This window comes from Equus asinus, chromosome 7, assembly GCF_041296235.1.
Source record: "Equus asinus isolate D_3611 breed Donkey chromosome 7, EquAss-T2T_v2, whole genome shotgun sequence".
Taxonomy (NCBI): domain Eukaryota; kingdom Metazoa; phylum Chordata; class Mammalia; order Perissodactyla; family Equidae; genus Equus; species Equus asinus.
Genome location: NC_091796.1, coordinates 106,866,277 through 106,879,166, shown reverse-complemented (window position 1 = coordinate 106,879,166; position 12,890 = coordinate 106,866,277). Strand labels below are relative to the sequence as shown.

General features: G+C 41.1%; 1 protein-coding gene across 9 annotated transcripts in view; it reads right to left on the bottom strand.

Annotated features, from left to right (window-relative positions):
• Positions 1-12,890, bottom strand: part of TECPR2 (tectonin beta-propeller repeat containing 2) — a 101,700-nt gene that overhangs the window by 87,977 nt on the left and 833 nt on the right. For 8 of the 9 annotated variants that reach the window (XR_011504807.1, XR_011504808.1, XR_011504809.1 and 5 more), the window contains exon 2: positions 2,385-2,673. Coding sequence is in view for 5 of the 9 variants with exons in the window: in XM_070514342.1 (XP_070370443.1) it covers positions 2,385-2,603 (219 nt within the window). In the remaining 4 variants the exon portion in view is untranslated. The remainder of the gene's footprint in view (positions 1-2,384; positions 2,674-12,890) is intronic. The other variant, XM_070514347.1, reaches the window with a different exon arrangement.

Below are 12,890 nucleotides of genomic sequence, written 5' to 3'. Positions count from 1 at the left end.
CACGTTTTACAGTTATTTTTAGTGGTTGCTCTTAACTTTTCAAAATCTATTCAGACTCCCTATTTTACCTCTTCAAGCAGAATGAGAACCATTACCACGATAGAGGTCCCTTACTCTCCCCTCTTACGTTAGAGTTGTCTTATGTATTACACCCTGAAAACTCAGTTATAATTTTTGCTGTCAAATATATTTTAAAGAATTCAAGAGGAGAATAATAGTCTAATGTATTTGCCCAGGTATTTATACCTATTCTTCCTTCATTCCTGATGTTCCAAGTTTCCCTCTGGTATCATTTCCTTTTTGTCTGAAGAACTTCCTGAAGCAATTATTTTAAAGCAGGTCTGGGGACAATGAATCCTCTTAGTTTTCCTTCATCTGAGAATTTTTTTTTTTTTTAGATTTTATTTTTCTTTTTTCTCCCCAAACCCCCCCAGTACATAGTTGTGTATTTTCAGCTGTGGGTCCTTCTAGTTGTGGCATGTGGGATGCTGCCTCAGCATGGCTTGATGAGCGGTGCCATGTTCACGCCCAGGATTCGAACTGGTGAAACCCTGGGCCACTGAAGTGGAGCTCGTGAACTTAACCATTTGGCCATGGGGCTGGCCCCTCATCTGACAATATTTTTATTTCACCTTCTTTCCTGATAGATATTTTCACTGAGCAAAGAATTCTGAGCTGACAAGTCTTTTCTTTCAGTACTTTAAAAATGTGGTACCACTGTCTTCTAGCCTCCATGGCTTCTGAGGAGAAATCTGCGGTCACGCAAATCATTGTTCCCTACAGGTAACGTGTAATTTTTCTCTGGCGACTTTTCTTTGTCTTTAGTTTTAGCAGTTGATTATGATGTGTCTGGCCATGGATTTCTTTGGTTTACCCTGTTAGAGGTTTGCTGTTAGAATCATGTCTTCCTTGTTAGGTATTTGAAGTATTTGAGAGATTTCAGATATATTAATTCATAATTATAGTTTCAAAGATTAACCGTGTAATAGTCTTAAATGTTTGGGGAATTTGATCAGTCAAACCCATGAGCTATTAATGAAAGAAAAGAAATAGCAATAATTCTAACTTTTATACAAAAATATTAATATAAACTCGAGAGCCAATCTGCCCAAGTTCAGACAATGGTGCCACCATTTACTAACTGCTTCACCTTGAACAAATCATGTAATCTCTTTGTGCCTCAGCTGTCTCCCTGGCAAAATGGGGATGATGATAATAACATCTCCCTCAGAGTTTCTGTGAGGATGAAACGAGATAATATATGTAAGGTTTAGAATAACGTCTGGTACATAGTAAGTGCTATATGCATGCTAACCATTTTTGTTATTTTAAACTGAGCACAGAGACTTAAGAAAAAGTAACTATTAAATTAAAACTTTAACGAGTTGAATACTCATTAAAATACAGATATTCATAAATATTTCTCTTAAACACAATAGCCTCGTCTTAGTCCGTAAAAGCCCACTAACCACAGACAGAGCAGAGCCCCACGAGGCCATGAGGTAGGAGCCATAACTCAGTCACCTTTGAGTCTCTCACAAAAGCCATGTACTCAATAAACCACAGACAGTGACTAAATGGGTTTCAAAGATCGTCCGTCAATACTTGGTGCCCACAAACATCTACAATACACAGACATGCCCAAGTGAACCAACACAGGACAGAGGTAGGTCAGGAATCCAATGGCAGTGTTCTCCAAAAGTGATTTTACTTAAGATGTACATGCTCTGGCAGCTAGCCAATAATGATATAATCTTTTTTTTAAATAACAATTTCAACAGAATAACTAGAGATTATTCAAGTAAGCTAGTCAAGGTACTTTGAGAAACAAGAAACTTAAAAAAAATACGTTACTTCCAAAGTTTTCTATCAAGCGTTAAACACTAAAGTGTTCTCTTTTAAAGAGATGCTAGGGCCGGCCCGGTGGCACAGCGGTTAAGTTCGCACGTTCCGCTTCTCGGTGGCCCTGAGTTCGCCAGTTCGGATCCCAGGTTCGGACATGGCACTGCTTGGCAAAAGCCATGCTGTGCTAGGCGTCCCACATATAAAGTAGAGGAAGATGGGCACAGATGTTAGCTCAGGGCCAGGCTTCCTCAGCAAAAAGAGGAGGATTGGCAGTAGTTAGCTCAGGGCTAATCTTCCTCAAAAAAAAAAAAAAAAAAGCGATGCTAGATTTCTGGAGCCAGGAAAAAAGTTAAAAACACCAACTTTTCTAGTTATACTCCACCCAATTAAAGATGGTTTTAAAATATTGTTTGGATGAGGTACTAGGGCCATATTCTAGCAAATCAGAGGTAAATTATCCCACCCTAGAAGTCACAACCATGTTAAAAGTGAGCCACGGCTCATGCATGCTAAGATGTAAAGAAGGTATAAAGACTCACCTCAAAGTTGTATTTTTTCATCTGGTTGAAGTGCCGGCAGTACAGATAGAGCATGCCGATGCTGCTGCCCACAGCAATGTAGTCCCCATTGGTGTCAAGGGCCGTAAGGTAGACCACAATAGAGCGGAAACCCTTCTGGATCTTTGTGGGAATGGCATTGAGGAGATAGTACAAAGGGCAGAACTCTCTGAAGGTAACAGGCTCTGATGTGGACGCCATGGCCAAGGTTTCCACAGATGACCTTCAGGCAGGAAAAGGAATGTTTATTGGCATCGAAGAAACCTGGGGGCTAGAAAAATGAAATAATTATAATTCTTTCAATGCCTAGTCAAAGACAAGTCATGTTTAATTGTGGGAACAAGGAACTTTCAGGTGAAAATTATAGCTGGAGCTTCATCAAACAGAGAAAGTAAACCAGTTATCATTAAGATCACTTTTGAGCATTTTAATTCAAAATGTACTTCAATATGCACTGGCCCCTGTAAGTTATATTGTGATAAATACTATGGAGGGGTGGAAAGAATATTAAAAACAGTTCTTACCCTCAAATAGCTTATGATCTAGCCAGGGAGGCAAAAGAAACAGTAAAGAGACACAAAACCACATATGATTAGGCGCGAATCAGTGGGTCTCAACGAGAAGAGGGAGAGAGTACTGTGGATTCGAGTGTGGAAAAGCCTTCACTGGAAACATCCTGAACTCTGAAGCCCATCAGAATGGACGGAATGTGGAAAAAAGAACCTAGTAAAGACAGTCTTTACTAGGAGAACACCAAACCAATCTCAGACACAGAAACACACTCACTGTGTTGAGACGGTGGAGAAACAGATACCCTGGCCAGGTGCCCCCAGCCTCCTCAGCACTCGGAGCCACAGACACACAGCGCCTCTCATCTGTTCCATACTGAGACCCACACCTGTCGGCACTTTGGAGTCAAAGCTTCCCTAGATAAAAATACTCAATCCTGGGGGCCGGCCTGGTGGTGCGGCTGTTAAGTTCACACGTTCTGCTTCTCGGCAGCCAGGGTTCGCCAGTTTGGATCCCGGGTGTGGACACGGGACCGCGTGGCAAAAGCCATGCTGTGGTAGGCGTCCCACGTATAAAGTGGAGGAAGATGGGCACGGATGTTAGCTCAGGGCCAGTCTTCCTCAGCAAAAAGAGGAGGATTGGCAGTAGTTAGCTCAGGGCTAATCTTCCTCAAAAAAAAAAAAAACAACTCAATCCTTACACAGCACATTATAATTTGTGAAGTGCTCACTCACTCATTTAAAGATAGGTGACACCATCCCCCACTTTTAGATGAAGGTACTGAGGGCCACAGGACCACACAGGTGAGACTTGACTCTGGGTTTTCTCCCACCAAGTCCTGGGCCCTTGCCAATATCATGGTTGCAGCTCTGACAGGCCATCGACAGGTGGCCTGCAGATGGATGCTCTGTACCTGATTAGACCTGGAGGGATAGTCTAGCCCATTAGGTCTATGGAGACTTTCAAGTCCCTAGAACAGAAACTCCTTGGGATGCTGGATTTACAGTCTGTTTGAACTGTGGGCTTCCTATTTCTGTAGAGCTGACTAGCCGACTTCCAAGCCCTCTTCCATTGAAATACACCCAACTCCTCTTCACCCAGAGGCCCTTCTGCCCGCAATGCTCATTCTCCAGATGTCACTCAGCCTTTGCTTCTTCTCAACATGCAGGTCTCTGCTAAAATGTCCCCTCCTCACAAGGCCTTACCTGCCCACCTCCCCAAAGTGGCCTCCTTGCCCCCACTGAGAACTCTGTCACATCCCCTCCCCTGCTTTACTCTCTCCACACATCCTCTTTCTTTGCTCTTGACTGGCCATCTCTGCCTGACCCCCTCCACCACCACTGGTCTGTAAGCCCCACCAGAGCAGAGCCCACATCTGCCTCACTTACTCCTCTAGCCCCCGGCACCCAGGAAAAGGTCAGGCACACTGGAGGCGCTCACTAAGTATTTACTGAATAAACGAATGAGTTATGAAAAAGAAAAATTTGCAAGGAAGGAATGAGTGACAAGAATGGAAGAGCAGCAAAATCCCATCTTTTCAATGTGGCCCCAAATCAACGCTGGAATAATAATCCCCTACGTCAGTACAACAGCTCCAGTTTCCCAAGCATCTTCAGATTCCTATGTCATTTGATAGTCACAGTAGCCAACACAGTGAAGTCAGTAGGGTAACTTACGAGAACTTCCCTAAGTTAAGCAAATAATAATAATCATATCCCTCTGTGATGGGTGAGAACACTGACTAATATACCCTCTTTTAGCAGAAGTTGAAGCTCTGGAAAGTCCAGAAATTTGCCCAAGGTCACACAGTTTTAAGTGCCTAGTGCAACCGAAATCTGGATGGTGAACACTGGCCCCATGCCTACAGTGGCACAGTTCATAAATTTACAACTTTTTAGGGGTGAGACTGCCTTGACTAAGAGAGATCCATGCTCCCCAATCCTTGGTTCGTGCAAGTGCTCCGGAAAGGTGGGCAAGACACATGAGAATCCAACGAGAATGAAATGGCTATGAGGCAAGCTCAAGAAAGAATGGCCGCTGGCAGACGCCTTGGGCAAGCATGTAGATCATTTTAAGGGCAAGGGACACTAAAGCCGAAATAACAACAACAAATAGCAATAACGGTAACAGCTAACACTATTACTTAATAGAAACTGTTCTTAGCACACTAACTCATTAAATCCTCACAAAAAAACTATGAGGTAGGCACCATTGTTCTCTCCACTTTACAGATGAGGAAAGCGTCCCCATTTCAACAATCTTCTTTCCAGCCTCAAGCATAATGGCAGCACAGGAGCAGTAAACGGTTTGTTTCTTTGATGTGTGTGTGCACATGAACAGACTGATGCTCCATAACTTATGTAATGTTTTTAAAATAAAATTTTCTTTTTATAACAGTTATAAATGTTCACTATCAAAAATTCTGAAATACAGAAAAGTACAACGAAATAAATAAAAGCCACTCACAATCCTATCATATAGGGATACACTGTATCTATAGATAGCTATAGATACATGTGTGTGGGCACACACAGTTTTTCACTTAATAAATAATGAGCATTTGCATGTCATTAATATTCCCTAGAACATCATTTTTAATGACTATATAGAAAAACTGCAGAGAACACACTGTATGCGTAAACCAAAATTTCCTTGGCCAAAATGTTTTAATTTCTGCTTTTGGCTGATGAGATCTCCTGGTAAGCTAGTAGAAGTATAAAACACTTCACGAATGACAGCTAGTGTTATTTCCTCCTTTGAAAAGATTTTTCCTCAAAGTAGATGTCAAAGTATGACATTAAGATTTCAAAAATTCATTCACTTGACGTGATCCTCTTCACCAACAGTGCCATGATCTCCACACAAGAGGGGCTTTGAGCCTGTAGTCTGGTTAGGAGAGGGCCAGAGGATGCGAAGAGCAGCCACACTGTTCTAACTCAGATTATATGTTTATTTGAGGTGGCTTAGGAGGTGCTCATTGATATTATGGATGGTCAGAGTCCCTGGAACTATCTCCTTGGCACAACTAATGCTAATACTACCAAAAGCAACTTCAAAATGTCTAAGGAGGGAGTGTAGGGCTCACTTCTCAGGCTCTAGCAGGGATTAAAAATTATCACAATTCTGTGGCAGGTAACAGACAGCATAATCAAATTTTGAATCAAAATTGTTTAAGCTGAAATCCTAGCATTCACCCCTTTTCTCTCCCTCTCCCTCACCCCTAACAACATCCCTCACCTTGTTCCATCAGCTCTATCTCCTCACCTGTCTCACACCCGACTCCTTCTCACCAACTCTGTGGCCATGCCTGGGATGAAGCCATCACACCTCTCACCTGGACCACTGCAATGTTCTAATGACTGCTCTCCTGCTTCCACACCTGCCCCCTAGAATCCATGCTCAGACACAGCAGTCAGAATGAGCTCTCGGACTTTATCGAAATTAAAAACTTTTGTGCTCCAAAGGACACCATCAAGAAAGTCAAAAGATAAGTCAAGGAGAAAATATTTGCTAATCATATATCTACTAAAGGACTTGTATCTAGAATATATAAAGAACTCTCAAAACTAAGTAATAAAAAGACAATTTTTAAATGGGCTAAGGATGTGAATAGACATTTTTCCAAAGAAGATATACAAATAGCCAATAAGCAGATGAAAAGATGCTCACCATCATTAATCATCAGGGAAATGCAAAATAAAACCACAATGATATCACCTCACACTCACTAGGATGGCTATAATCAAAAAGTCAGGTGTTAAGGAGGATATGGAGAAAGTGGAACTCTCATACATTCCTGGTAGAAAATAAAATGATATAGCCACTGTGGAAAAGTCTGGCAGTTCCTAAAAAGGTTAAACATAGAGTTAACATATCACCCAGCAATTCTACTCCTAGGTATATATCCAAGAGAAATGAAAACATATGTCTACACAAAAACTTGTACACAAATGTTCATATTACTGTTCATAACAGCCAAAAAGTAAAAACAACCAAACTGTTCATCAACTGATGAATGGCTAAACAAAATATGGTATACCCAAACAATGGAATATTATTCAGTAATAAAAAGGAATGAAGTACTGATATATGCTACAACATGATAAACCTTGAAAACATTATGCTAAGTGAAAGAAGCCAAACACAAAAGACCACATATTGAATAATCCCATTTACATGAAATGCACAGAATAAGTAAACATGAAGAGACAGAAACTAGATCAGTGATTTCCTAGGGCTAGGAGAAAGGAGTGGGAGTGGGGGTAGGGTGACTGCTAAAGGGTACAGAGTTTCTTTTTTAGGGTGATGAGAAAGTTCTAAAATCGATTGTAGTGATGGTTGCATAACTCTGTGAGAATACTAAAAAGCACTGAATTGTATACTACAAATGGGTAAATTATATGGTATGTGAATTATTATATCTCAAGAAAGCATTACCAATAAGGAGGAGGAGGAGGTGGAAGAAAAGAATCAGCTCTCTAACACCCATTTATGACCAAAAAAACTTCAGTAAACTAGGAATAGAGGGGAACTTCCTCAACTTGATAAGGAATATCCACCAAAAAACCCAACAGCTAACATCATACTTAATGGTGAAAAACTCAAAGCTTCTCCCACTAAGATCAGGTACAAGGCAACCCTCCTTTTCAACATCATACTGGAAGTTCTAGATAATACAATAAGACAAGAAAAAGGAAATAAAAGGTATAAAGTTTGGGAAGGAAGAAATAAAACAATCTTTGATTGCAGATGACATGATCATCTATGTAGAAAATCCAAAAGACTCAACAAAAAAATCCTGAAACTAATAAGCAATTATAGAAAGGTTGCAAGATACAAGATTAATATACAAAAGTCAACTACATTGCTATATGCCAGCTATGAACAAGTGGAATTTGAAATTAAAAACACAATACCATTTACATTAGCATCCCCCAAATGAAACAATTAGGTATAAATATAACAAAATACATACAAGATCTATATGAGGAAAACTACAAAACTCAAAGAACTAAAAAAAATCAAAACTAAATCAAAATCAAATCAAAAATCAAAGAACTAAATAAATGGAGAGATATCCCATGTTCATAGATAGGAAGATGCAATATTGTCAAATTGTCAATTCTTCCCAACTTGATCTACAGATACAACGGAATTCCAATCAAAATTCCAGCAAGTTATTTTGTGGATATCAACAAAATGATTCTAAAGTTTATATGGAGAGGCAAAAGACCCAGAATAGCCAACACAATATTGCAGGAAAAGAACAAAGTCAGAAGATTCATACTATCCGACTGCAAAACTTACTACAAAGCTACAGTAATCAAGACAGTGTGGCACTGGCAAAAGGCCAGACAAATATATCCATAGAAGAAAACAGAGAGTCCAGAAATAGACCCACATAAATACAGTCAACTGATCTTTGACAAAGGAGCAAAGGTAATACAATGGAGCAAAGACAGTCTTTTCAACAAATGGTGCTGGGACAACTGGACATCCACAGGTGGAAAAAAAAAAATGAATCTAGACACAGACTTCACACTCTTCACAAAAATAAATGCAAAATGGATCACAGACCTAAATGTAAAATGCAAAACTATAAAACTCCTAGAAGATAACATAGGAGAAAACCTAGATGATCTTCTAATGACATTTGAGATATGACACCAAAGGCATGATCCAGGAAAGAAAAATTGATAAGCTAGAGTTCACTAAAATTAAAAACTTCTGGGCCGGCCTGGTGGCGTAGTGGTTACGTTCGGTGCACTCCACCTGGACGGCCTGGGTTCGCGGGTTTGGATCCTGGGCGCAGACCTACACTTCTCATCAAGCCATGCTGTGGCGGCAACCCATATACAAAATGGAGGAAGATGGGCACAGATGTTAGCTCAGGGCCACTCTTCCTCAAGCAAAAAGAGGAAGATTGGCAATAGGTGTTAACTCAGGGCCAATCTTCCTCATCAAAAAGAAAAAAAATTAAAAACATCTGCTCTGCAAAAGACAATGTCAGGAAAGAAGACAAGCCATAGGTTGGGAGAAAATATTTTCAAAACACATATCTGATAAAAGGCTATTATCCAAAACGTACAAAGAACTCTTAAAACTGAACAATTAGAAAATAAACAATCCAATTAAAACATGGACCAAAGACCTTAATAGATGCCTCACCAAAGAAGACATACAGACAGCAGATAAGCATATGAAAAGATGCTCCACATCATCTGTCATCAGGCAAATGCAAATTAAAACAACGAGACAGCACTATACATCTATTAGAATGGTCAAAATCTGGAACACTGACACCAAATGTTGACGAGGACGTGGAGAAACAGGAACTCATTCATTGCTGGTGGGGATGCAAAATGGTACAACTACTTTGGAGACAATTTGATGGTTTCCTACAAAACTAAACATAATCTTACCATATGATCCACCAATTGCACTCCTCGGTTTTTACCTGAAAAAGTTGAAAACTTATGTCCAAACAAAAACCTTCACCTGGATGTTTACAGCAGCTTTATTCATAATTGCCAAAACTTGGAAGTAACTAAGGTGTCCTTTAGTAGGTAGAAACTGTAGTACATCCTGATGATGAAACATTATTCAGCACTAAAAAGAAATGGGCTGTTAAGACACGAAAAGACATGGAAGAACCTTAAATGCATATTACTAAGTCAAAGAAGTCACTCTGAAAAAATTGCATATTGTATAATTCCAACTATGTAACATTCTGGAAAAAGCAAAACCATGGAGATGGTAAAAAAGATCAGGGGTTGCCAGGGTTTGGGGATTTTTAGAGTAGTGAAAATAGTCTGATACCATAATGACAGGTACATGTCATTATACATTTGTCTAAACTCATAGAACATACAGCACCAAAAGGGAACCCCAAGGTAAGCTATGGACTCTGGGTAATCATGATGTGTCAGCATAGGTTCATCACTTGCAACAAATGTCCCACTCTAGTGGGGGATGTTGATGATGGGGGGGGGATATGTAGGCGTGCAGGTAGGGAAGACGTGGGAAATTTCTCCACCTTCCCCTCAATTTTGCTATGAACCTGAAAACTGCTCTGGAAAAAGTCTTAAAAAAAAAAGAGCTCTTTGAAAGAGAAATGGGTGGGTCTCATACAACCCACCCTATTCAAAATTCTTCAGTGGCTCCCCTGCACTCTGAGAATAACCAAATGCCTTTCTGTGGCCTAGGAGATCCCGTGTGGTCTGACCCCTTCCTGGCTGCCCCATCTGACTCCTTCCTGGCTCCATATCTCCCTCTCCACTTGTCCTCCAAGCTCTAGCTCCACTGACCCACTCTTTCCCTCCTCAGCCTTCATAACTGATACTCTCCCTACTCCAAGTAATCTTTCATCTCACTCCATTATACCTGGCTTCTTCTCAACTCCAGGATCTCAGCTTAAATACTACCACCATAGAAAGGCCTTCCCTGACCAGATCACTTACAGCATCCATCAGTCCTCCCTTCCCTCTATCATATCACCTTCATAATTCTCATCACAACCTTTAATTACTTTATTTGCTAAACAGTTTGATGATCATCTCTCACGAGAATGTAGGCAACACAAATTCTCTCTTGCTTACCAATGTGAACCCTAGTACCTGACAATATCTTTGACACAGAGTAGATGTTCATTAAAGATTTGTTGAATGAATATATAAAATGTGAACTTCAGGTCTTATTGAAAAAGAATATTCTCAATCCAGTCTTTAAAATCAATAATGCTTCCTTTAATTCTGTTAAAAATACAAAACACCACTCTGCAACATTCTTCAAGTCAGGATGCTTCCCTCCCCACTTAATACCACAACCCCATACATCTGGAAGGTGGCAGGGACCTTCATGCTGATTGATGGCACCCAAATGCCTACTGGGCAGTTTTTCCAAACTGGAGCTAGGACTAATAACATACAGTCTAAATCATCCACTTAGCAGTACAATGATCTTAAGTTGCCAGAGCACTCTGACAACTCTAATGGTTTAAGGATTCTCTCAAAAACCCCCAGGAAGCATCAGTTAGTAACCCTGCTGTACAATCTATTTTTAAAGTTTGGCTACAACATCTATTATTCTTGTAAGTGTTAAAATCTTATGGCTGAACATAATGAGACTGAGACTGTCATTTATCTTCCAGATGAAATTTTGTCACTCCCCTGATCCTATGCCTGCTGGCTAGCCAGTGCTCACAGGCTAAAGCCTGATGAAAGCATGCAAGCTGAACATTTCAACAAACCGGTCTGTGTCTAGCTTCATCTCAGGCCACTGTTCCCTCTTCACCCTCTCCACTGCAGCCACAGTGAGCCTTCCACCACAGTCCCTAACACACCACGATCTGTGTGTTTCTGCAACGCCCCTTTCCTCCCTTCCACATTCCCCCATACACACCTTGTCAGAACCAGGGCTCCACCAAGAAGCCTTCACAGACTCCCTCTGACACTTAGTTCTGCTATAACAGAACGCTCTGAGGGCAGTTATCACACAGCACCATCACTGTGTTTTCTATCTCCTTTAATGGATTCTTTCGATTCCTTCTAGTCTTTGCCTACATCCTTCCAGCCTACATACTTTGTGGTGCTTCAAAAGGCCAATAGAGAGTGTGGTACAATCAACACTTGACACACATTTGTTGAATTAGTCTCTCTCTCAAAACACTGTGCCAGGATGCCCCAAGTATGACAGCCCAAAATATAAGACCAGGCTACCTCAGTTACATCTGTCATTATGCAAAAATTCACTGGTTGGTCTCTTACGTCAGGTCCAAAGAATACATTCATTTAAAACTGAACACACACTCTGTACAATAGCTCACTTCTACCTCAGCAGTTCACAGAGCCATCAACTACCCCCTCCTGATTCTACCAAGCTCCTTGTGGTCCACTATATCTAGAAATCTCTCCATGCTTGACGCAAAGCTTGTTTTCATTATGTGTATAACTGTTTTCTGATCTGTTCTTCACTTTTCCAAGTTCAATCAACTGCTCTGCCTGATGCCTGTTCCCTTCCTTTTTTCCCCACTAAGTTCCAGTAGCCATTTTGTCCAAATTACACAAACACTAATATGAAATGAGATCTCCCTCAAATGTGAAGTGTAACTCCTCTAAGAGAAAAGAAAACAAATCCAGTAGCAGCCAATCTTCTATTGAAAAAGACAATGTAGCTACAAAATAACTTAAAGCTAACAAAAGCTACTTACTAGTCACTCCTTCAGAAGAGGACAATCCTTATGCCATGTTTCCCACCACCAGTCGTAAAGTCAGTCCTGAAAACTCAGGTAGAGAATCCCCCATACCTTACCTGCTGGCTCTCGGGTTAAAAAGCTCCCTGAGAGCAGGGACTGGGTCTGTCTGGCCCACCACAGCAACCCTAGAGCCTGGTATGGCACCTGGCATACAATGAACCCCAAATAACTTTCTGCTGAATCAACAAACATGGCATATAAGCTGGGTTACCCAAAAAAGCAAGGCCAGAGGCTTATCAAGGTGTACTGCAGCTGGGTGTGAGAAAGCACAAAAAGCCTTGCAGCTTAGGAGACCAGCAGTCACTGGTGACAAGGGGCCACAGTGGCCTTATTCCCAGATTCCGCCCATGCTAGGATCTGGATTACGGGATTTCCTACAACTCCCTTCCTTAAAGTTTACAAGACCTTGGCTACCAGGAGGAAGTCAACCCCAAATGCAACTGATCACTCTAGCAGATAAGGCAAGTGTGCGTCCAGGCTGGTACCCCACATTCTGCCAACAGATGGAACAGAAGCAACAGAACAGAATAAAATTCCTGAATCTCGGCGAGAAAGCGAGGAAGAACAAAGAGCAGGGAAGAGAGGCGGCAGTAGAGCATGTGGGTAACGACAGCAGGGGCTATCCTTTATGGAAATACACGGCGCTTAGCGCGTTGCATGCGTTGACCCATTTAACCCTCCCACCAGGACCATTATCATCTCCATTTTACAGATGATGAAACTGA